Genomic DNA, 24,665 nt, shown 5'->3' on the forward strand with positions numbered 1-24,665 from the left:
CTGGCCCCCGTAAAATCTGAATCCCCCACCCACCCCTTTTCCTGTGTGTTTTCTTTCCCCCTTTTACCTCCTATGATGATTTCCTGTTTTTGGCTATATAGAAGTGTATATTTGTACATCTCATCATGTATAGGCCTACTTTACTTAAGACCATTTCATTTTTGTAAACATATGGGGGTCTCTGGAACAAAAATACTTCTGGACTGGTCCACATGAAAATGTTTGAGAATTACTGGTTTAAATAATAATACTAATGATTCGAATAATAAAGCAAGCCTAAATAAGCAACAACTTTAAACAAGCCCCCAAACGCAACCCTAAAACAAGCGATGTTTCAGAAAATAAACAAGCCCAAAGTCGCTTATAATAAGCACATTAAGCAGACATGGCAACACTGCTGCACCAACGGGTCTGACTCTTTTGCGAGGCATTCGCCCAGGTGGGCGTGGTTTTTAGATTATTCTGAGGTACTCAGTTAGGTTATATGTTTGTGAGGTTACTGAGGAGCAAACACTATTAGCAATGATTACTATCAGAATAATACAGAGCTATAAAATATATAAATATAATATAAATATAGCTATAATTTAGTGACCTATAAACACACAAAGTAGGCTATAAAGCATTATAACAGTGATTATAATACATATATTATTATATTATATGCTATTATGTAGGCTATTACAATAATACATACCTTGCCAAAAGCGTTTAAGTGAGTGTCCAGAAATGTAATGCTTTATTATATAATGTGTTGATTATTTCTGTCAAGTATTTTGAGTATTAATAACTATTCTGTTCTTATGACTATAGTTGCAGTGTTAAAAGATTATAATTGTAAGAATACTGACCGTGCATTATAGACATGTGAAGTATAGCAAGGGTCAAAATTTATATATATAAATACTACATTAATGTCAAATAGTGCCCCCATGTGACCGGTAGAACGTGACTAGATCTGAAAACACAAGTTGCTACAATATTACTAATTAAATATTGGATATGTTTACCTCAGTGTAAAACTTCATGATAGCAAACTTTGATAGCAGGAAAACTTACACTAATAAATCTGTGAAAATTATTAAATGTTAGAAAAAGACAGCTCCACCGTTCATTCACACATGATGACAAACATAGCCTACTATACAGCAGCCAACCAGACACACTGTCCATAATTTAGACATGAAATATAATAGGCTCAGTGAGGCCTTTAGGAGGGCCATTGGAGCCGCAAGTGGAGCCTGCAGTACTACCATTGCCCAGGTGGAGCCTGCAGAACCATTGCGGCACAAGAATCCACCACTCCTGAATGAAGTGTCTGGTGCTGGGAGTCTGGTGCAACGCACAGGTCCTAGCTGTACTCCTGTGAGAGCAGGAGTGGACCTGGTGAGACGTACAGTAGGAGGGGCCCGGACAGGAGTCAACCCACAGAGTCTAGTCCCTCCACATGCCAGAATAGTACCTCTCAGTCCCGGCATATAGTTCCGGAGTGGTTCCAACGGATTGTGTGGCCCTGGTCTTTCCCTAGTGGGTCTGATCGAGGGTAGCTACTGGGACGTAAGTTGAGACTTGATCACCCCGGCTGGGTCACCCGAGTGAGGGGTATGATGTTCGCGAGACCCGAGGCAAATCCTTGTATGTTGCCCATGTGATGGATGATGATGGCATTGAGTTTATCAGGCCTGATGTGATCACAGAAACTCATGTCATCATAAATATAGCTGAATTCTCGCCCCTTGGTGTCGTAATTGCAGGTGTAAAAGAGTTGGTAAAATTTGTTTTCAACAGCCTGGACCCCAGTCCTATCCATGCATTGGTGTTGCCATTTTATACACCACCAACCGATGATAAGCCACGTTCAATCCTGAAAGTATTGTTGCTTTCTGGGAATGTTGTGCTGGATGAAGTGCTGAACGTAAGGAGGAAGAGAGATTTACATGGAGAAGAGATTTACATCGAAGTCCCTCCCTGCAAACTAATACAAAATCAAGAATACACCCTCTCCACTTCCCCTCAAAATGATTCCATCATAATTCAGGCAAAGAAGACAACATTTGAAGTTGATGAATCATCTTATATAAATTACATGGCAACATTTAACGTGGTATTTCTGGAAAGGTTTCGGAATGATGTTATAGGCTGCTCCTAAAACCCTTTTCCCACACGCAGGAAATGCCTGTTGTAGACAATAACACCTCAGACTGTGCATGCATGGAATGCTATGTACCCCTTTCAGCTCCTGCTTTAAGTAGACAACAAGTTGAGCACACACTGAGTCTTGAAGTGAAAGACAGACTGTTTTCTGTGTGGAGGAGCGTCATCGACAGCATTTCAGCTCCCAGTCTCAAATATGTTGTGGACAAACTTTTCGAGAAGAGGCTGCTAACTGATGTTGAACGGGAGACGGCCGAAGGGATGCAGCTGAAACATTAAAAGGCAACTTTTGTCATCGATACAGTGAGGAAAAAGGGAGCTGTTGCAAGTACAAGCATGGTATTGATTCTCTGTGATATTGACCCATTCCTCTCTGGATATCTTGGGTTGATGTAACTGTGCCAATGCCTTCAGTATCTAGTCAACATCCTGCCTGGCTGCCTCCTTTCTGTTTTTTTTCCCATAAGGGTGTATTTGGTTATACATCTGTATGCTCTCTGAGTTACCTTTCTATCTTGATTGGATGAAGGCTGGTCAGCACACTATAGTAGGGAGGATTATCACAAAATTCAAATATCACTTTTCTTTTAAGTGAAATCACTGAAGATACCTTTAATACAAATTTCCCCCAGAACGAAAATACATCGCATGGATGCAATTGGGACGTATCCTCAGCGATGTATCCCAAGGTCATCGGGCAGTAGGCTACGGCCCTACACCAATAATGTTCTCCAAAGTACATTTTCAGAAGTTAACAGCATTATTAAAGATAGGTGGTTGAGTTATTGAGAAAACCATTTTAAACAAAATGCCCTACCAATTAAATGTCTCACCAGTACCTGCACCACCGAACAAAATTGAAAGTTCAAAACTCTTGAGACGTGTCACGTGAACTTCTTCAGGAAGTAGACTGGGATCAATTCACTTTGTAGATTGCTGATCCGGTCTGGGTCTAGAGCGGATACGGAAACAGTGTGTATATGTATATGAGGGTGAACGTTACTGGATACAGTAGGCGGGCTTTAGCAGAATGTGAGAACTGAGCTGCAAATAGAAAACAGCTTTCCACATCTTCAGTAGCCTATATCCACTAGATGGAGCCATTAGGCTACTACATTAAAACGGACCATTCTGACCAACCTCACGTCACCAGATCCAGTTTCCAGTCCACTGGAAGGAAATAATTCTGAGTCACTGACTCAGATCAGAATTATTCTTTCTGATCATCTTTGATACAGTTGTGACTAAAATGTTTGTGAAACATTTTAATAGCCTCTATTTGTGTATCATAATCGGTATTAAACAACACAACCGAATATTTGATTACCGGTAACTTGCATCCATTATTATAATAAAGTATAGCTCAGTTGCAACTGATTAGCAGCTGATTAAAATGTTTATTTGCAAGATGTTCTGTGAAATATCCAGCTACCAGACACTAATGACCCCAGAAGTGTTTTATTATAACATGCTTAAACATTCACAATTAAGGTGTAATATTTCTACAATTGCTACAAAACCTGTACATCCAGTCATTTTTGGGAATCAACAAGAAGTTGAAAAATAAAATTAAGTCTGATAAATGATGTACCGTGCATAACAGCATTTAAAAAAAGAAAAAACATTTTGGACTAAATAGCTCATTTTACATCAAGGTGCCCAGCTCATTTTACATCAAGGTGCCTAAAGATAGTGCCCACCTATTCTTGCTTGTCTGCTTCCATTATAATAAAGTTCAACAGCACACAAATGAAGTGCCGCTTTCCTCAAACAGACAATTGTGGTGTGGTGCTTGCCCTCTCCATTTCTTACTATATATCACCCACCAATTCAGCCTGCTGGTGGCGTTATAATGGACCAATGTGAAAAGGGTGGCATTTCTTCCTAATGGGAATGTGTGTGCAAGGTTTCACCCCAAGGACCCCTGGGAGGGGTTGGGAGTCACTGGACCCCACTTTTGGAAGCTGATGCAGGGTTCACACTAGTTGTGTGAATGGCAACCATGTAATCAAATAAAAAATCACACCCGTGTGAACTGAGTGGTGTAAGGTCTTATATAGACTGATCAGCTGTGGTCTGACGTAATGTCTGACGTAATGAAATCACACCCGTGTGAACTGGGTGACCGTAGCAACCATGCTCATTTTTTGGTACGAACAGACAGACAGACAGACAGACAGACAGACAGACAGACAGACAGACAGACAGACACGTAAACTAACAAAGCCAGTCGTAGGAGTGGTTTACACCACTCAAAAAGTAGAGAACATATAGTGGTCAGTGGTCAGTAAGAATACGTTGAAGACTCTAACAGGAGCACTCATTCAAAGTTTCTTCAACTATGCATGCAACTCATGGTACTCAACTCATAGCACCACAAAGGCCCTAAAATGCCTCACATCATAATTACTGACTCATGATAGTACTATGATGTCAGCAATCTATCAGGCTGATGTCACAGACTGCATGTCTTGGTTATGACTCAGACAAATCACTCGTCTGTTTTTATTTTATTTTTGAGAACATACCGGTAAGCATTCAGTAAGAAATTAGAATATGCCTATGCCCAGCTTTTTGGTTTGTGGTGAACACAAACATTGGCTTATCACCCCATACGGATGGTTTGATTGGCTGAGCAATTAATACATATTGAAGCTAAAAGTGAAGGCAGAAAAGTGAGGACGCAAATTTTGATTGGCCCGGAATGTCATTTATAATATGGCTGAGCACGGAATGTGATGTATATATAAGAGCGCCCCTCACTTCAAACTAGTGTGATTTTTATTTTTTCAGAATTATTATTTTCTTTTCACTGGTAGATTCGTCTGGTTTCCAGGCAAGGGGTATATGCGCTTCTGCTTCACTGTGTGTTTCTATGTCAGTGGTTCTCAAACATTTTCATGTCAAGGACCCCCAGAAATATATGTAATTGGCCGCTGACCCCCATCTGAACATGTTGTTCCAGGGACTCCCCCAGAAGCAAAGGTTTGAGTTAGCTATTTCTCAATAGCTAAAGTATAACATAATGCTTAAAGGAGCATTCAGTGATTTGGGTGATTTGGAAAACCACCCAGTCCGCCCCGGTAGCAAAATGTGAACATGCACGCTCTACAGTGGGGGGAAGTACAACAGGCCAACAGCATGTGCACCAAGGCCCGCCCCCACTCGATCATGATTGGAGGAAGGCCCCTCTCATCCTGATTGGATGAAGGCTTTGCCACCCGCCACCAAAACTGAAACTAGGGTTTTTTGACCCCAGGGGCTCACTGGGGACAGGGAGGAACTCCTTATATGGTCAGCACACTCTATAGTAGGGAGGATTATCCAGAAAAAAAGAAAAAATAAGTGATATTTGAATTAAGTCAAATCACTGAATATACCTTTAAAACACCAAAAGGGGTTCCCGTCCAGAATGGATTAAAGTCAAGAGACCATGCATTGCCATCATACCATAGCTCAAACTAGTCATCGTCCCTGATCAAGCTCACAACAAGTCGGTGAGATTGTATATGTACGTGTATGTGTGTGCATATAATTTATATATTGTATTAATTAATTTATTCATTATTTCAAAAGATTAAAAAAAACATTAAACAAAAACATCTATTTTACATCACATTCCATGCTCAGCCAATCAATCCGTGCTATAAACACCTACACACACAAAGCAGTGCTCAGGAGGGGCTAGCACCCCTCAAAAACAATTGAATGTTTTGAGCGGTGCTAACCGCTCCGACATGTGACTGTGTGTAATATGTCTATTAGTCGGTAGCAGTGTGCCTTAATAGTCGGTAGCAGTATGGTTATTGTGGTTATTGCATCTATACATCATCATCATACATCATCATGATAATCCGAATTGTGGCACTCAGACATCATCATCATGATCAAATCACTTCCACCCATAATCACACTTGTGTGAAGTGAGGGGCACTCACTCATCATATTACATCATCATACATCATCACATTCTGGCCAATCACAATTGACGTCCTAACTTTTCTGCCCTCACTTTTAATCCTCAATATGTAGGCTACTTTCCTCAGCCAATCAAATCATCGCTATGGGGTGATCAGCCAATCAAATCATCGCAAAGATTTACCAGAACACACAAAGCTGGGCGTGCCAGCGGCCCTAAAAAAAGGCTTAAGTAGTGAAAATGGCAGATCTACAAGCTCACAACATGGCGCAAAGCGACGTGTGAGCTTCTGTTCCGAGTACAGGTGCAAAGGTAATAAATTACCTGTACAAAGGTGCACAGGTAATTTATGAAAGTAAACTCGCATAATAATTAACTTTATACACAATTATGCTTTATACACAGTGAAGCTTCAGCAGAATCACAATTCTGCTTAAGCATCACCATCGTGTGGTCTGTGGACTTCACGGTGGCCAAAATACCACTATGATGAACTCTGCCAAACAACCCGCAATGATTTATGTTCAGACACTGATGTTACAGTATGTGATGCTATGCTGGAGTGACCGAGTGTGAGTGATTTGTGGCATTGGAATTCAGCTTCACTTTCCTCTCTCACCTCATTTCCTCCATCCTCCATGCATCCTTGGTGGGAGGGACTAAGTCTGAGACCCACGCACTTGGATCCCATCTCCTGGACAGCATATAGTTCACATCCCATAGTCCGATGAGGTGGTCAAACTGCAGCATCCAACGTCGGAATTACGAGCGGATCCCGATCTCAATTCCTACAGTACGCTACTCCTTCCGACAAAACAAATAAAACTGTCCTGACTCCTCACTCCAGCACCTTCTGAATTCTGCGAGGTATTTTGAACTTGTAGATCTGCTATTTTCGGCAAAGAGGTTTTGGTGAGGGTAAAGGAGAAAAACAATTACAGAGACAAAGGTCAAGGTTTCATACGTTTTGATGTACAGGTATGAAATAATATGAATAAAAAGAGAAAAATATTTAAAAAAAAACATTAATTTACACAAAACTGATGAATGAAGCTATCAATGAAATCTATGAAAAGGGTGCAGTTGAGACGAATAACAGTCTATGTCCACACTAAATATCCATAATGTAAATCATAGATAAGTGGTCAGGACAGATAGGGGAGATAGGGGAGGGGTCAGAATAAATTATGGACATAGACTGTTATTCGTCTCAACTGCTCGTTTAATCTGCACAATTTTATACAATGTAGTGGATGTCCCAGCTTCATCTCTCTCAGCTATGGGGTCCTTGGCCTGAAAAAACGTTGAAGACCCCTGCGTCCAAAAAACAACGACCAACGATTCCATGAACAAACTCATACACTTTCTTCTTATATATTTAGAAATAAAATAGATACAAATACTGGTACAAAAGCAATAGCTATGAAATCACATTTGACACTTCAATTAAAAAATCACACCTGTGTGAACTGAGCAGTGCAACTATACATTTATTTATAGTTGGTTACTGTACTGTACTGTGCTCTGTATACTGTATTGTAGTGTACTGTGCTCTCTACTGTACTTTGATTATTTTTGGATAAATTCTTTGAGAAATGACAGTTACTGTGTGGGGGTCCCTGGGGGGTCGCCAGAACATCCAGACCCCCAGGAACACGGCCGGGGTGCTGGCACAGGTCTGGCGAGCAGTCCCGTGTACGAAATGGTTGAGAAATGACCGTGTGGGGGTCCCCAGAACATCCAGACCTCGTGCCCGGGGCTGGTACTGTAGTGTATTCTGTGCCACTTTACTCTGTGCTGTACTCTACTGGCCACTTTAGGTGTTGCAGCTGTCCGTGCTTGGACAGACACGTACACATGTTCTCATAGGGACACACATAGCTGTGTAATGGAGCATCAAAAAATAATAATTCTGAAAAGTGTAAATTTTGTTAAGTTTGAGAGAGGAAAGTGAAATTTCAGGGGATGTGTAATTGATTAATAAAATAAGTATTTGAACTACTCCTTTAAGCAGGCCAGATGGGAGAAACTAGCCGGGAGACATTTGTTTTTTTAAATTTATGTATAAACTTTTGTTAGTAATTTAGTAACCTGCCGTAGGCCTGCTTCTTTTTGATGAATAGAGAGGGGGGCTCTCACCTTGGCTCTCACAAGACACTTGACCGTATTACTCCATCTAATTTTCACTCCCAACTCGTCACATATGCACAGGACCAGTTGGTGCGAGTGGCCGCGGGTGTGGGAGTGCACCGACTGCAGGGTGGAGCGGGGATACAGCGGGGTGCCCCGGGCCTGCCGGCTGGGTGTCACGTACGAGAACCTGGGTGTCAAACGTGAGTGGTGCGGGCGTGGGTTGCTGGGGCGTGGCGAACACGTGATAGGCAGAGGAGCTGGCTCCACCTCTCCCCATGCTGCCACCACTATACTGACTGGAGCCACATTGAGCCTGTGTGGCGTTGTTAACATTAGCCGCCGTGTTCACCAATGCGGGCGTCCTTGTTCTGCTGTTACTCAGGGTTCTGCTGCTGTTACTCTGGGTTCTGCCAGGTAAGGGTGCTTTGTAGTGGTCCTTGAACCAGCGGAACAGTCCGTTAACTGAAGGGAATATCTTGGAGCGATACCGGAAGCCGTCCGGGGTGACGGTCACATATTCGACCCGCGGCTTCCCATGAGGAAGGTAGCCCAGCATGAATTTCCCCGGCAGATCCTTACAGGCCGAGATAAAATATGGAATAAATGCAGGCTTGTCCCTCTTTGTCTTCATGAGCAGTTCCTCCATTGTCTTGCGGTCTCCTCCGTTGCACTCCTGGAAGTACTTGTGTCCCAGCAGATCCAGGGCGAATGCAGCCATCGGCTGAATGTAGCGGGCCATGATCTCGTCCAGATCTTCAAACTCCAGATCTTCAAACATCGTGTTGATCCGCAGAGTCTGTCCCAAGCTGAATGCGTTCACCTTGCCCTCCTCTCTCACGTCCACATGCTGGTAAATGCCGTCTACCACCTTCCAGGTAACAGTTAGGTGGTTCACTCCTTTGCTGCTGGGCCTGAAGACCAACTCTCCCTGGCCCATGGACTCCATCATCTTCTCTGCCTGTTTGAAGTTGATGTTCTTGAAGTTGGGGTGGTCAATAAGACGCTTTATGTAGGGTGTTCGATTTTGTTTCTTCTCCAGTTCCTCGTCCCTCTCCTTGTCCTCTGACTCTGTGTCAAAGTCGTATAAACTATCCTTGAGGAGCTTCCACACGTCGCTCTTGTCCATCAGGTCTGAGGTGCGACATGTCAGTTCAACACTGAACCTCTCAATGTCAATCTTCATGATGCGACAGTGGACCATCATGCCCACCTTGACCCTCTCCTCGGGGTGCGTGACCACCTTGTCGCTGAGAAACTTTTTGGGGATGAACCCCTGGACGTCGTTGTCCAACCTGGTCCGAACACCAATAGCGTTTCCTGGACAAGAGCCGCTGTCAAAGTGGTTCCACACCTTGCCGAGATCAGGGAAGTTGGCCTGCAGACATAGGGGACACTGCCACAGCCCTGTGGAGTCATTACGGATGGCCTGGTCGTAGCTCTCCCTTTGGGCCCGCTTGTAAACAATGCTTGTTACTGTGCTGGTGATCAACTTGCCTTTATAGAAGGTCTCCGGTGTCTCCTTTGTGAGCAGGTCAAAAACCTCCTCGGTGTTGGGGGCTCTGTAATCAATTCTGAGGTCTCTGTACCTGCAGCTCAGCTCAGCGCGGATGTCATAAAGAGTGATTTGCTTGTTGCCACAACCCTGTCTCTCCAGCTCCTCTGCAAAGTTGTCAAGGTCCAGGTCCTTGAGATGGTCCGGGTTCTCTACAATTTCCTCCAAGGCTCCGGCTGGGTTGGCATCCTCCACTGACTCGTCATACTCCATTGCGTCCATGGCCATCTTCCGAGCCCACTCATACGTCTCCGGGTGTACGCGAGTACCGTCTAGAACCTCAATGTACGAGTCTGTGCTGTCTTCGAGTGACACAGTGTCGATCTTGATGAAACCAGCACAGTTGCTGAAGACTTTGGGCCCCATGTGACACAATTTGACCAGCTGGGTCCTGTTCTCCAGACGAGTGTTGTTCTGCTTCAGGAGTTTGAGGAGGTGAGAGCCCTTCCTTGGTCCGAGGCCACACACATATTGGACCAGGCTCTGAGTGTGAGGATGGGCAATGGCCCTGTTCACGTCCACTCCGACCTCATTGACACGGTTGATGAATTCAAAATGCAGAACATTGAGCAGTTCCTCTTTCACCACATTCTCCTGTAGTGGGTGCAGCTTGAGGCAGAGGACGTCCTCGTCACTGTTGCAGACGTGAGCGTACTCCACGAGAGGATCCTGGATCATCCTGGCGATGGACACAGCCTGCCGTAGCAGGGGCGGGTAGTCTCTGAAATCAGCTTCGGACTTCTTGCTGTTCATGTACAGCGTAGCAAGGTGATTATCCACCAGCTCCACTCCCACTGGGGACAGAGAGGATTCTTGTTCAAGCTCAGCAATGGTCCTTCTGATGTCATCAATTATCATTTGGGCATCTCTATTCTCCCCAGCAACTGCAACCACGTGAGGTTTCTTGCTACTCAGAAACGCCTTCAGTTTTCCCATATCGTTTGCTTTTTTCTCCCTTTCGTCTTCCCTATGTGAGTTCCTCCTCATCATGAAGAAGGACAGACGCAGGAAGTCAATTACCTCTCCGTCGCCATTAATGAGTGCACAAAACACGGGTGTGTCCCTGCTGGAGGCATAGGCGACTCCCAGGACTCGGATACCATTGCCTTGACTCTCATTCATCAGGTAATCGTCTTCCACCTGCTGGTCTGGCCTGTATGGAGACACCTTCAGCCAGTGGTACAACCGCCTGCTGCAGCACCGGATGACGTGCTCCTTGGCCTCTGCAACAAGCTTGTTCTTCAGTTCCTCTGACATCTGAGGGTAGAGGAACTGGGTGAGGGCCATCTCTATGGCCAAGGCTCTCTGCCTGTTCCATTCTTGGACCTGGTCGCTGAATTCATCCCTGTAGTAGAGTTGTTTGATCTCCTCAAAGTATGTTTGGTGGCTAGTATAGCCTTTGACAGCAATACAGATATTCATGGTGAGAAGTCCCTCTTCCTCAGCCAAGCACATCTTGAGGAACTGATCACCATTCAGCATTTTCACAGGCTTGTTCTTGAGGTACTTGAACGGGTAGGCAAAGTGGGCCTCGTCTATCTCCTTCTTTCCTTTCTTGGTTGGCTTGATGTTGACCATCGCCCTGTTCTGGAAAGTTTCCCTGAGGACCTGCCGAACTAGGGGCTCCCGGGCAATCTGCAAGGCCACCATGTATCTGGTCCCTTCAAGCACTGTTTGGGGAGTAGTGAATTGACTGCAGACATAATCTTTAGCCAACTCCATGGGTTCGGCCTGGACCTGCTCAACCTCGTGGCGCTGGTAGCAGTCTCGCAAATTTTCTCCAAACTTCTCTGGTGTCAAGCCAAACTTTTTGGCCAAGCCATCAAGTCCCACACTCTGGCAGATGCTGTACATGTCCCTGCGTGAAGCCTGCTTCAGGTCTGGTCCTTTGGGCTCCTCCTCTTCCTCTATAACCTCCAAGTCCTCCTCCTCACCATCCTCTGACACCTCCTTGACCTTCTTGAGTCTAGTCTTGCCGAACTTTGCAGAGTTCCTGATTTTGGGGATGTGTCGGCTGTAGTATAGCAGAAAGTAGTTGTACACATCGGTCAGCTCATCAAGGGTCTGGATGTCTTTCAGCCTCTCCATGTCGGTGGAATTCAGGGGACGGATGCCATCGGCCAGGGTTTTGTTGGGGTCAGCAGAGATCCGCTCAGACTGGTAGGACTGCATCCTCTGGAAGAGCCGCATCAGATTCTGCTTGCGGGTCTTCAGCTGAATCCACTTCTCGTCCCACTGCCACACCCTCCAAAGGTCATTGAGGTTTAGCTCTGGTTCCACATACTCCTTCCTGTAGAAAGCTATGAACGGAACCTCAAAGTGCTGGTTCCTCATGAAGTTGAGGGCCTCCTTAATCTTGGCAATCGTGCTCGGGCCTTTCCTCCGGAAGTTTGAGTTAATTCCTCGGTCTAGGTTTCTGGTCTTCTGCATGGAAATGGTCGGGGCGGAGAAGCCATGATTAAAAATCCACTTGGCTTCTTCCTCCAGCTCATCGTCCTCCGCAGCTTGCACTGGGATCGAGCGTAGCTGGAATCTTTCTGGCATGTCGGTGGAGCGGATCACGTTGTCCTCTTTGGTCAGATGGCTGCTCTCCAGCTCGCTGGGCTCATACAGCTCCAGTATGCTCTTCCTGCCCTCCCTCTCGGCTGCAAAGTCAGGGTCAAAGTTCCCGCCAAAGAAGATATCCTGGGCCTCCTGCAAGGCTGCGTCGGTGTATGCTGAGAACTGTTTGCCCTTCCTCTTGGTTATTGGTTGGCCGTCATCGTCCACAATGAAGTCGTCTATGTCAGACTCCTCATCCTCTTCGTCAACGCCTCGGTGAAGCACCGTATCAACGGTATCTCCTTCCCGCAGCTCGCCATCCACGTCCCCGTCACCAGTAAAGATCTCTTCCGCGATCAAGTCTTTCATATCATCATCTTCTTCGTCATCGTCCATTGTCTTCAAGCGGTCGTATTTTTTCTTCCTCCTTTTAACTTTAACACCCAAGTTCTCCTCCATGAGATCCAGATCATCGTCATCTACCTCGTAGTTGCGCTTCTTCCGTCGATTCCTGACTTCATCCTCAGAGTCACTACCTCCTGCTTCTTCCTCCTCCTCATGGTCCCCGTCATCGATGAGTCCCCTTAAATTCCCTCGCTCGTCTTGGTCTTCTGTGTTCTCTTCCTCCTCCTCATCATCCTCCTTAAAACTCTGTGTCTTTTTCGGCTCAAGCTCTTTCTCTTCAGAGTCCTGTTCAGACTTGTCTGCCACACTTTCAATGAATTCTGACATGTTTCTCTCTCTGTGTTGGTATATTCTGTCAATATGAGCTGTAAAGGCAGGAATATCTTTGATTTATAAAAGCTGCCGAGAGAGTGAGACTGAGCGACGAGAACCCTTTCTCTTTTATGTTGGCTGTGATGTCACGGTGAGTTCCGACCTCACATTGTGATTGGCTGAGACAGATTGTCAGTGTTTTCAAATAGAGTAATCTAAAATGTAGATTTTGTAGATGTTATTGTCAATAGAGTTAGAGTGTTCTAATCTACTGTGGGTCACCCGGCTTGCATACAGTCTTTGTTGCTGTGCTAGCGACTGTGCCCTACTGTGTCAGCATGTGTTTAATACATTGTTGCGATAACACATAATGTCTTGTAAAATACTGCACGTAATTCTGAACAGACTTGTGTGTCATTCAAATGATTGTTAATCCCTTGTGCTAGTTATGTTTTAATAATCTCAACAAAATCAAAGTGTTTGATTTGAAATGTACACTTGGAGGACATTTTGGAACGCAGCAAGTCGTCAGAAATGGTATTTATTAACTGTAAAATACATAAATAAATAAATCTTAGAACATTTCCGGTGCTTATATCAATCTGGCATGAGTGTCGGGGCAGACACTCATAAATACAGAGTTGTCACCCGTCCTCACCCATAAAAAAATATATTTATAGGCTATGGAATGTTTATCGTGAAAAAAATATTAACAGTGATCATACCAAAAATAACTTTTGTTTAATTGAAAAGGTTGCTTCTAAACCCCATCGTAGTTTTGGCAGCCTAGTTTTGATACTCCACACTGTTTGCCTAGCTGCCTTCACACATGTGTGGGATATTTCTAACATAAATCATGAGCATATTGAGGGTCCTCTATAAATCACACCTCCAGAAGTGGGCTTCCACTTCTGCCCATAGTGGGGCATACAAAAATAACAGTTGCCACGGATGCACAATGGCTGCAAAAGAAAAACAAAAGAGGAAGCGTCGGTTATGCAACTGGAGATCTGAACTCTGAAGAGTGCACTTTTCTAGTTTAATTTATTGTTTTGGTCTGACGTCAAACACAACACAAACTGTTGCCATGCAATTTACAATTTAGGCATTTAGCAGACGCTATTAATCCAGAGTGACATACATTAAACAATAACAAAAAATCACACCCGTGTGAACTGAGTGGTGCAAGGTCTTATATAGCCTGATCAGCTGTGGTCTGACGTAATGTCAGTGACCATAGTAACCATGCTCATTCTTTTGGGCCCCACGTACAGGTACAAACATAGAAACATAGATACAGACAAAGCTGGTTATTGGAGTGGTTTGCACCACTCAAAAACATGGCATGCTCAACAGGGTTGTTTTACGCAGGGCAAGCGCGAGGTCTTGGCACGGTGTCAATAGTGCATGGGCTCGATTCGGGGTGCATACTTAGTTTAGTCATTGGTTAGACATGGGTTAAGGTTAGGTTTAGGGGTGCAGTAGCCTTCTTAGTTTAGACAGTTTTTGGTTTAGGTGTGCTGCCCTGTGGGAGGTTAGGTTTAGGGTGAGGGTTTGAGATAGGTTGTAGTTGTAGGACTAATGACTGGTCTAACCAATGACTAGTCTAAACCAAAAACTGTCTAAACTAATTGAGTACCACAGACGAAAAACAGTCTAAGTCCAAATTTCATTCTGACCCCTCCACGAAAAGGCCTCGTTGTCCTGAACCCTTATCTATCATTTATACATTATGGATTAATAGTGTGGACTTAGACTGTTATTCGTCTGTGGCATTACTGCACACGCTCGAATTCAGTTGCCAGAAAATGAGGTAGGCCTATAACCAAAGATGGTTAATTTATGAAGATACAAAATACAAGACATGATACAAGACCCAGAGCACATGAATCAATTAGTAGTATATTATATTTAGGCCTACATGTGAATGGACTGTGTGTAATCTGTCTTCTTTACTTTACTCTTTAAAAAAAACATGTTGCTTTTCATGCAGCCAACTACAGTATAGGAAATGTTCACAAATACTGACCTGACATGGTTGGACGCATACATAATGCAAGAGAGAGCGAGAGAGAGAGAGAGAGAGAGAGAGAGAGATATAAACTACTGTAACCTTGAAGGCTTAAAGAGATATTTCACTTTCAAAAAAACTTTTGGTCATTCATTTTTATAATCTACTCAGGCTTAGGTGAACACCACAGAGTTTTTAAATTGCTCGATTCAGTATTTAGATATATGAATATCAAATATCTAATAAATTACTTAAAACAACATACAAACTGTCTGGTGTTCACATAAGCCTGAGTAGACGATAAAATGACCAAAAGTCTTTTTGAAAGTGAAATATCCCTTAAAAATGTAGAAAATATCTGCTTTGCCTCCTGCTAGCCAGAAGATGGTGCCATTGGCCAGCTCAAGACTTGGTTAAAGTACATAAACCATTTTTGAACCATCTCATAGATGGCTATAGCCTCCTGCAGAGATCACACCATGAAATCACACTAGTCTCTGTTGTGTCATAAACAGTTGTGCCCTTTTAGAGTCATAAGTCATAGTGACTAGTAACAATTAAGTGACTCATCATCATCATTACGTGACTCATCATGGCACAATCCAAAATAATTGCCAGATACGAGTCACATGTTCCCAAAAATACTACAGGTCATGTTTTATGACTCATAGAGGCGTGTAGTTCCATTGTTGTCATGGCGTGAGTTTCCCACAAGATCACACGTGGAAGGGACACGCCATGGGTAAGGTTTCTTTCCATAATTACTGTGCTAAGGTACTAAGGTGTGTCATTAATGTTAAGTATTTCAATTCTAATATTCAACTTCAATTGTGACTTTGCACGCGCGCGGGAGGGAGGAGCCCCCTGCTTCAGCTTTGATGGGATAGCCCAGATTGTTAAATCCGCCACTGCCAGTGTAGCCTAAACGTATAGGGTTTATCTCTGGCTTGGCTTTTCTTACAGCAAAACAGGGGTCTTCAATGTTTTTGAGCGCGAGGATGCACAATTAAACTTTTCAAAACTGATTAATTAATAGATTAATTTCATAGATGGTTTCATCTACTTCATTTACAGCACTATCATCACGAGACATTTAACCACTGCAACCGTCAATAAACCCTCAGTAAACCTGGCCTAGGCCAGACCACACAAATGCAACTCCTTGTAACATTCAACTTCATGCAACTCTACTTGCAACCATTATCCCCAATGGCAGTTTAATCCCCCCCACCGCCCACCCCTTTTTTCCCCCCTCACTGTATGTTTCTTTTCCCTTTTTACCTCCTTTATGATGAATTCCTGTTCTGTCTATAGAAGTGTCTATTTGTACGTCTCTAAATGTTTTGATGATTTGAACATGGTGGACCCTATTGGAAACAAGTGTAATGCTTAATTGGGTCGTCCACTCACAGTTAACAGCCTTTGTATTGAGTTTGTGCTTGAAATGTACTGTAATTCTGCAAACTGTTAATACATTCTTCAATCAATCAATCAATCAATCAGTTGTAAAGAGTTGTATTGGAGTGGACAGGCCTTAAAAGTGTTTTGTTGCAAGGAATTGCGACTAGTTGCCTTTGGATAATATTAAAAAATAGCAGATCTACAAGCTCACAGCTACTGATTTAGAAGGCATTTGTAGAATTGGCCTCAGGTCATAATGGGTTAAGTGGTTGCACCCATGAGTAGGCATTATACAACCCACACGAGGAAATGAGGGTTGTTGTTTTTTCCCTGCAAATGTCCTGATCGTACAGCCTCCACAGTTCCTGGTACTTGTGTGCAGCGAGTCAGCGACGCCAGGTCTGCTTATTGGCCTAAGGGCGGGGCTTTCTTCTAGAGTGTAGTGGTTACATGTGTTTGGTCCGCCTCCCGAGTGTAGTTGCTTATTTTGGTGTTCTTCTTCTGCTATTTTCTACTACTACGGTCACTCTCTGGCACAAAATGTTTACATATGGGGTGGTGGCGGGGGTCCGTGGCTAAATACATAAATACAAAAACATGACAATACAGTTTGACCAGGGTACCAGGGTTTCGTTCGCAAACTCTGGCAACTGATGGTCTTCAGATTTGTGTCACACTTGTTGTGCATGTCTTCAGATGTGTATGTGTGTGTGTGTGAGTAAGTGAGTGAGTGTGTACACGCACGCTCTTTTCCTGGTAAGAGGCTCAAACCGGTTTATTTGCATATACAAAGAAAATGTGAAATTCTCAACACACTTCCTGTTGCTGTTCAGGAATAGATAAACATACGGCCAAGTTAGCGTTTGTGAATGAATACAGCATGCATTGTGGTCAAAATCCTGTCCAACGACAACAAAATATTCTAGTTTTTGGGTCCGAAAGGCTAAATCTCATCAAATGGTGGTCTGTGGCTCAAATGCCGAATAAATAATGGACCTTCATGTGAAAAAGGTTGAAAACCACTGCTTTACTGCACTGTGCGGCCGAGATAAAGTGGATGTTCTGTGTGCACTTTGAAGCGAAGGTTTACCTTCGTTTATTGTTGACGTCCGTGCAGGGTGACCCTCTGACCCGTGCAGGGTCAGAGGTCATCGAGCGAGGCCTAGAACTGGGGGTCAGATGATTAGCTAATGTGCAACATTGTTTTCTCACTCAACAGTAAACAAACCAACATAGCCTACAGTATAAGTAGTATATCAGGGTATACAGTATCTGCACATTTCCACAGGGACAATTTAAGGACTTTTAAGATCTTTTTAATACAACATTTTTGCACATTGTAATAATTCTGGAATATATTACAATTTATTTTTGATAACTCATAATCTCAATTATTTTTCATCTTCAATATTAAACAATATACTATGGAGTATGGATATAATCTGACAGACTGATGCTACATAGGTTCTTGGTTTACCTCTGATCTGTCTGCTAAATGTCTACATTGTAAATTGTACATGTTCATGCCTACGTCTATGACATCACAACATATATGGCAGTCAAAGCAGGAATGCAAATGTCCTTCTGAGAACTGGCTTTGTGTAACGCAGGTGTACAGGAAAGGCCGGCAGCATTCATTCTCCAAACGATGCCAAACTTGTTTTCTCCCTTGGCTTCAGCAGGGATTCCTGAACTAAACAACATTTTTAGAGGACAAAAGTATTTCGTAATAAGTTCTGAGTTTTAAATGCTGGACACTTGCTCGAGTGTCAAGGGCCTCGAGCGTGTAGTCCACATGATGTCACGAGGAGGGGTATGAATATAAAAAGACCATAGACTGCCTGCCACATGAAGTCACAGGGGGCACACACAAAGCCGTTGGAGGGGCGGAAGTCTTGTTTAAAAAAATAAATAAAAGAAAATGCCTATGATGACTGGTAGGCGGGTTTCTGAAGTGTCTACAGCTCTCCTATGAGACACAGACCGAGCAGATAATTATTATTATTATGATTATTTTACCATTTAATAATGAGCAGTAGTGAGGACTGAGGACCAATTATATTAGAACATCACAGGTATACTGTGTAACTTCTTGGTCCATTAACGTCTTGATCTATTGGGATCTGGGTACCGTTTGCTTGTTTGCTAGTTTCAGAGAGTAAGTTGGTCTTCTCAAAGTTGCCACGGCAAAATGTACTGTCAGACATGGACATGTGTGTGTGAGGAGGAGCGGTGTGGGTTTGGACTTCAGGGATCATACAGTCCGTGGGCTCCACATGGACTTCTGTGAAAACACACACAAAACAAACAAATCAAACACTTTCAACCAGCACGCATCCCCACAGTATTATTGGGCATTTTATTATACAGTAGAAGAACGTACATTTCTGTGAAAAAAAAAAGAAAATATAAAAAGTACAGCACTCAATGTATAAAGTATAATGGTTTAATTCACTAATGATGCGAAGCCCGCAGAGCTATATACCAGTAGTTCAGGCAGACAACTGAAAGGATCACCAGTACAGTCAAATTCTGGGGGTCTGCATAACCTGTATGATCAATTTGGCAATAGAGGCTATGCGCGTGACATCATAATCATACCTGGAAGTTATACGGGAACATCCAAACAGAAAAGTCCCATATGATTGCATTAAACGACGTTACACGACATTAAACTCACTTTGCCACTCGATTTTCCACACACTTTATGCATGCGCATAGCATACCCTCTATTATGGCAAATAATGTATTGTATTACACGGCTTGGTTGAATGCTTGATTCGGATTGGTCAATCACTGAATTCAGCTGTGTGTTATTTCTTGATAATGACCGATCAGCTCTATAACAGACCGCTATCTAATCAAAGACTCAGAGCACCTGCTGTCCTGCCATGTAAACAAACACACTATGTCATTTACAACTAAACATTGCTCTCAAGAATGTTTTTGAAAAGATTTGAAGGTAGAAATAGAGGATGCAGTAACCGAAAATTGATTCTATTTGATCCGTGTCCAACACTTTCACTTTCATTACCGTAAGCAAGGTTATACTATATATTTATGCTAAATAAATATATTACAGTTATTCAATCCAAGAGTTGTCTGACTGAAAAGGCTTTATAGATGGGATATCCATGTTTCATGATATTGTCGATGTAAGGCGCAAACCTCCTATGCCCGTATCTCAATGCACCTGAACACCTTTCATGTCTGTTTGTGCTTTTTTACAAATATTGAACCAATGAAAACTTTATTAAAAAGCGCTTCTTTCGGAATCTCGAGTAACGACTCACTGAATACACTTCTCCCCAGACCTTCTGATGTGCTCATACTCTTTCCTCTGTCTCCAGTCATGTCTGTTCTCGGTTTTGTTCACTTCCCATTGTGGTCGATGCTCTGTTGTTTTTGTCTCGCTACTTATTTCCTTGTTTTATGGTGAATACTTGTAGTATTTTATTTCCTTGTTTTATTGTGAATACTTGTAAATGTATGTGAAGTTGTTTGTGTGTATGAGTGTATAATATATATATATTTTTTGTGAAGGTATGAAACAGCTGAGGTTGTGTAAAAAAAGAAAAAAAGCAGTTGTAAGAAAAAAAAGCGCTTCTGACTAAACCTTCTAACTCCATTGGATCCTCAAACTGTCGGTCAAACCATCTCACTCCAACTTTTTTTCCCGCCTGACTTAGTTTGATGGACAAAACAACTATCACACTAATATTAAGCATTAATGGTCAAAAACCACTTCACTTGAGATGGATTTGGGTAAGGTGATGATAATATAATGACTGTGACACATTCAAGTATCTGACAATGTATAAAGTCACCATACAAACTTTGATGAGGCAGTATTGTGTTTTTTTTTAAAAACATGTTTTTCTTAATTTCCTGAAAAGTTCATATTTTGGACATGGTTGGTTTATGCCCGACAGCAGAGATATATTAGTGTATTACCTTTGTGTTTTTCAGGTGTGTGCTTGCCAGCCATCTCTTTAGGGTTCTCCCTCTGATAAACTGAGAAGAGGAAGAGGAAATACTGTAGGTGGTGACATTCCATCTCCAAGTACTGTTACCTTGTAAACTTACAAGGTACAGTTGGGTGCCACCGATATTGTCCCTTATCATTTGACCCATTTAGGCCTGACCTCAAAATTAAAAAAAATCCTTCTAAATCCTCCAGTTTTCTGAAATAAATATTTTCACGATTTTTCAAAAATAGCAGACCTACAAGCTCGTAGCGCACCACTCGGTGGCGCGCTATGAGCTTGTAGATCTGCTATTTTTCAATAGCTAAATTATAACATAATGTTTAAAACACCAAAAGGGGTTCCCGCCCAAAATAAGTTAACTGTCCTTTTGCGCAGATCACGCAAACCTCAGCAAAAAGAAAAGGACAATATCGATGGCCTCCAACTGTAGAGTTAAAATAGTAGATCACAAGGACAAGCATGAGCTTATGTAGATCTGCTGTTTAAGGCTCGTGGATTTCCATCAAACACTGGGCTTTACGGTCGCCTTCACACCAGGATGTTATACTGCGATTAAAACGAATCCTGCTGCGCATTGTCGGAAAGTGCGCTTCGTTTGGCAGGTGTGAAGGCTCATTCGAATTCTGGTGAGCATCAAAGAATCGCATTCTAGTTTGCCAAAAAACAGGGGTTTCGCTTTGCTTCCAAGCTCACCTGACTTCAATTCACTGCAGGTATGAATGCAATAAGCCTATCTCACAGAATTTCCCCGCCCCCCTTAATACGCCCCCTTTTGGGGTTAGTGGTGATAGCGTGACGTCACTCCATAGACGCTACATGTTAACAGAGGTAATTTAAGAAGTCTACAACTTTTGTTTTCTCAAGGTAAGGTTTGTTCTATCTGTTCGAGCTGATTTACCATCTTGTTTGCTTCATAATAATATTGGTCTGTCACATTTTTACATTAGAAAATGTACTTAGATTCTCCAGAGAAAAAAACGTGTAAATGCTAATGTTAAATACACCACTATTTACCGGAAGTGGGCGTGAAAAGCGGGCTGTGAGATAGGCCTATCTGCATCAAATGAAGGAAATGAAGCAAACAATGCGGCGGATGAATGAGGAGTAAACACAGTTGGAGCTCAAAGATGTCCCGTCCCGTTACTGTGTAGAGACGTGTTCGAATGAGGAGACCGAAGCCCTCATCGAAATATGGTCAGACGAGCACATTAATCAATTGCTCAAGGAAACACATAAAAGTGTACAGAATATTCTCTCTCTCTCTCTCTGTGCGTAAAGATGGAGCGCTGTCACTGTGTGTGGTGATCCGAGTGGGGACTTTCTTAATCTTGTTAAAATATAAATACTTCAAAATGAAACACATGTTTAGCTCAGCATGATCTATAAACTGTATAGCTAACTTGGCATAATAATTTTATCTGATGATCGGATCATCAATGGGAGTACATATTGCAAACTTTAGCTCTGGAAGACGATGAATCTAACACTGCTATATTTCAAACATAAATATTGCACTTTTGACTCCACTACGTAGGAAGGGAATCTCGGGACCAAAACGTAAAAAAATATATATTAATGAATGAACCACTCAAGCCCAATTTCAAATATAGCAGAAATAGCACATCTACAAGCTTAGCTTTCACACATTGAGAGCGAGAGAAGATTTCTGAACATGCTCACCTGTTAACATGAGGTAGAGCCCCAGAGCCACTATGGTGAGGACGGCCAGAGAGAGCCCAGCCAGAATTATGACCCAGGACAGCTGAGCTGGTGGGGACCCCCGCCTGTCCCACTCACCACCCACTGGGACACTCTCTACACTGCCGTTGTGGTCAGCTGGGGGAGGGGGGGGGGGGGAAAGGAGACATTTACTTGAGACTCATAAAAATTGGTCCGCGACCCAAAGATGGGTCCCAACCGCCAACCCACTGTTTTATTTGGGAAACAGTGGCTTTGAAAAGGCAGGTTCAGTGACTTGTTCTAGACTAAGTCACCTCAATATACATCACATTACATGACACTCTCCCAGTAATGGAAAGGTAAGAGGTATTTATTTTTATTTCTTTACTTTCTTCAGTATTTAGAATTTTCAGTACTTTTACTTCTACTCCACTACATCTCAGAGGCAACATTTACTCCACTACAATTATGTGAAATGTTTTGTCAATAGCTATACATTTTGATTATCATTACAAAACACACTAACCACCGTATATATTTCGGCCATTTGGAAATAGCAGATCTACAAGCTCACAATGCCTCACAATGTGATGCATTGTGAGCTTGTAGATCTGCTATTTCCAAAAGATATTTTAAACATTTTGAACGTGTGCTTTTACTTTTGGTACTTTAACCCAATTTAGACCTGAGGCCGATTAAAAAAAAAAGGCTTCTAAATCCTAAAATGTTTCTACCGTCAGTGGTTCTCAAAACTATTTCATATCAAGGACCCTGAAAATGATATGTAATTGGCCACTGACCCCCATCTGAAAATATGTTGTTCCAGGGACCCCCCCAGAAGCAAAGATTTGAGTTAAAAACGTTCGCTCTACCCGGACGGTTAGCTCAACCTACAGTAGGCTGCCATGCCAGCCAGCCGGCCGGCGTGCCGCGGGTTCGACTCCCGAGCCTGACGGCCTTTGCCGCGTGTCACTCCCCATCTCTCTCCCCCTTTCTTGTCTGACTACTGTTCCCCAATAAAAGGCATAAAAAGCCCCAAAACAAAAAAAAAAAAAAAAAAACGTTCGCTCTGAAAGAATATATATTCAAAGATTTGCGCCACATTTTCAAGATTTTTCAAAAATAGCAGATCTACAAGCTTGTAGATCTGCTATTTTTTCAATAGCTAAAATATAACATAATGCTTAAAACACCAAAAGGGGTTCCCGTCCTGAATGGGTTAAGAATATTTTGTATACCTGTACCAATACTTTTGTAGTTTTATATTTTTGTAAAACATGCACTTAAGTACTTCTCCCATCACTGCACTCGCCACCCACGCTTTAAAAGCTTTTTGAACTCGTCATGGGAACTAGAAACTGTTGACTCGAAGACATGAGGGAGTTTTCCTTGGTTACGGAAAGTGCTTTCAAGTCCAGGAAGTAAACAATGTTACTGTAACTGCCAGCATGAAAGCTAATATATCGGTACCTCTATTCACACGGTGAACGTTGGCAACAACATCACTACTTCACAAAGGTACCACCACGTCAGTTAAGGCCAATTATCCTCCCATTCTGCTGAACACAAACAACACTTTATGGAGGAACCTGTCCAGGCATGCTTATAAAGCACTGAGGTACATGAGAGGAGAGGAGAGGGGAATGGAGTAGAGGAGAGGAGAAAGGAGGAGAGGAGAGGGGAATGGAGTAGAGGAGAGGACTCACCACATTGCAGGTCACAGTGAAGGAGGGTAACAGCATACTTGACATCAAGCCTTTTCACCTGTCCACATAAAATGTCAACCATGTCAGTATCAAGTCTAATTTATGCTCCAGGGAGATTAACGGAAGAGAATAGCAGATCTATACGAGCTCTCAACGTGTTGTGCACGTGACACGTTGTTGAGAGCTTGTCGGTCTGCTATTCTCACCGCACGACACAGTCGCACAGAGATTGATTGATTCATTGAATGCTTTATTAGCCCGAAATGTTAACGGTACGTGGTACAGTCAGGCATTTAGGTTTCAGGCTATAAGGACATAGGCTATAAGGATCTAGAAATGATGGGCCCCTGGGCCACCGTCATGCAAAAGGGCCCCCCCACCCCCCCGGAGCTTTTTTTCCTTCCCGATGTGGCGCATACTGTCTGCACACGTGTACGCATAACGATTATGACATATAGGCCTGCGATATTCAGGATTGCTTCAAAATAATAAAGAGCCAAAAACTAAGCCAAATAAATGCAAACTGAGGGTTTAAACACTTGCAGTAATGTACCGTATCATGATGGTTTAGGACTTCTGGGGTTATGTTATTGACACAAATGAATAAGCCCATTGTTAATAACAGTGACAAGGACCGTATGTGTCGCTGTTAGTCACTGTTACCCCTTTTTTGGGGGGCCCCTGAGCTTGAGCCTCTTCGCGGTCACGCGGATGCTCAAGCTCAGGGGCCCCCCTAACTCAGGGGCCCCTGGGCCTGGGCCCAACAGGCCCGTTGGATAATCCTCCCCTGTATAAGGATAAGTCCTTCCATTGTGGTCCTATGTATTCAATTAATCAACACAGCATAAAACAATTAACACAA

The 24,665-nt window shown here is 43.0% G+C and overlaps 2 protein-coding genes across 7 annotated transcripts in view; both read right to left on the reverse strand.

Moving 5' to 3' along the window:
- Positions 1-1,858: 1,858 nt before the first annotated feature.
- Positions 1,859-13,031, reverse strand: LOC306916380 (transcription elongation factor SPT6-like; the record flags this gene model as incomplete). The annotated part of the gene is given in 3 exon segments (XM_079494213.1): positions 1,859-1,909; positions 8,213-8,404; positions 8,406-13,031. Coding segments are annotated over 3 exon segments (4,869 nt in total).
- Positions 13,032-17,728: 4,697 nt separating this feature from the next.
- Positions 17,729-24,665, reverse strand: part of il17rel (interleukin 17 receptor E-like) — a 39,051-nt gene continuing 32,114 nt past the window's right edge. For all 6 annotated transcript variants that reach the window (XM_079494816.1, XM_079494817.1, XM_079494819.1 and 3 more), the window contains 4 exons: positions 23,804-23,861; positions 22,098-22,253; positions 20,383-20,442; positions 17,729-18,712 (listed from right to left, as the gene is read on the reverse strand). In XM_079494816.1, the coding sequence (XP_079350942.1) occupies positions 18,498-18,712; positions 20,383-20,442; positions 22,098-22,253; positions 23,804-23,861 (489 nt within the window). In that variant the 3' untranslated portion in view covers positions 17,729-18,497. The remainder of the gene's footprint in view (positions 18,713-20,382; positions 20,443-22,097; positions 22,254-23,803; positions 23,862-24,665) is intronic.

Source organism: Electrona antarctica, assembly GCF_951216825.1.
Source record: "Electrona antarctica genome assembly, chromosome: 23".
In the NCBI taxonomy this organism is placed as follows: Eukaryota; Metazoa; Chordata; class Actinopteri; order Myctophiformes; family Myctophidae; genus Electrona; species Electrona antarctica.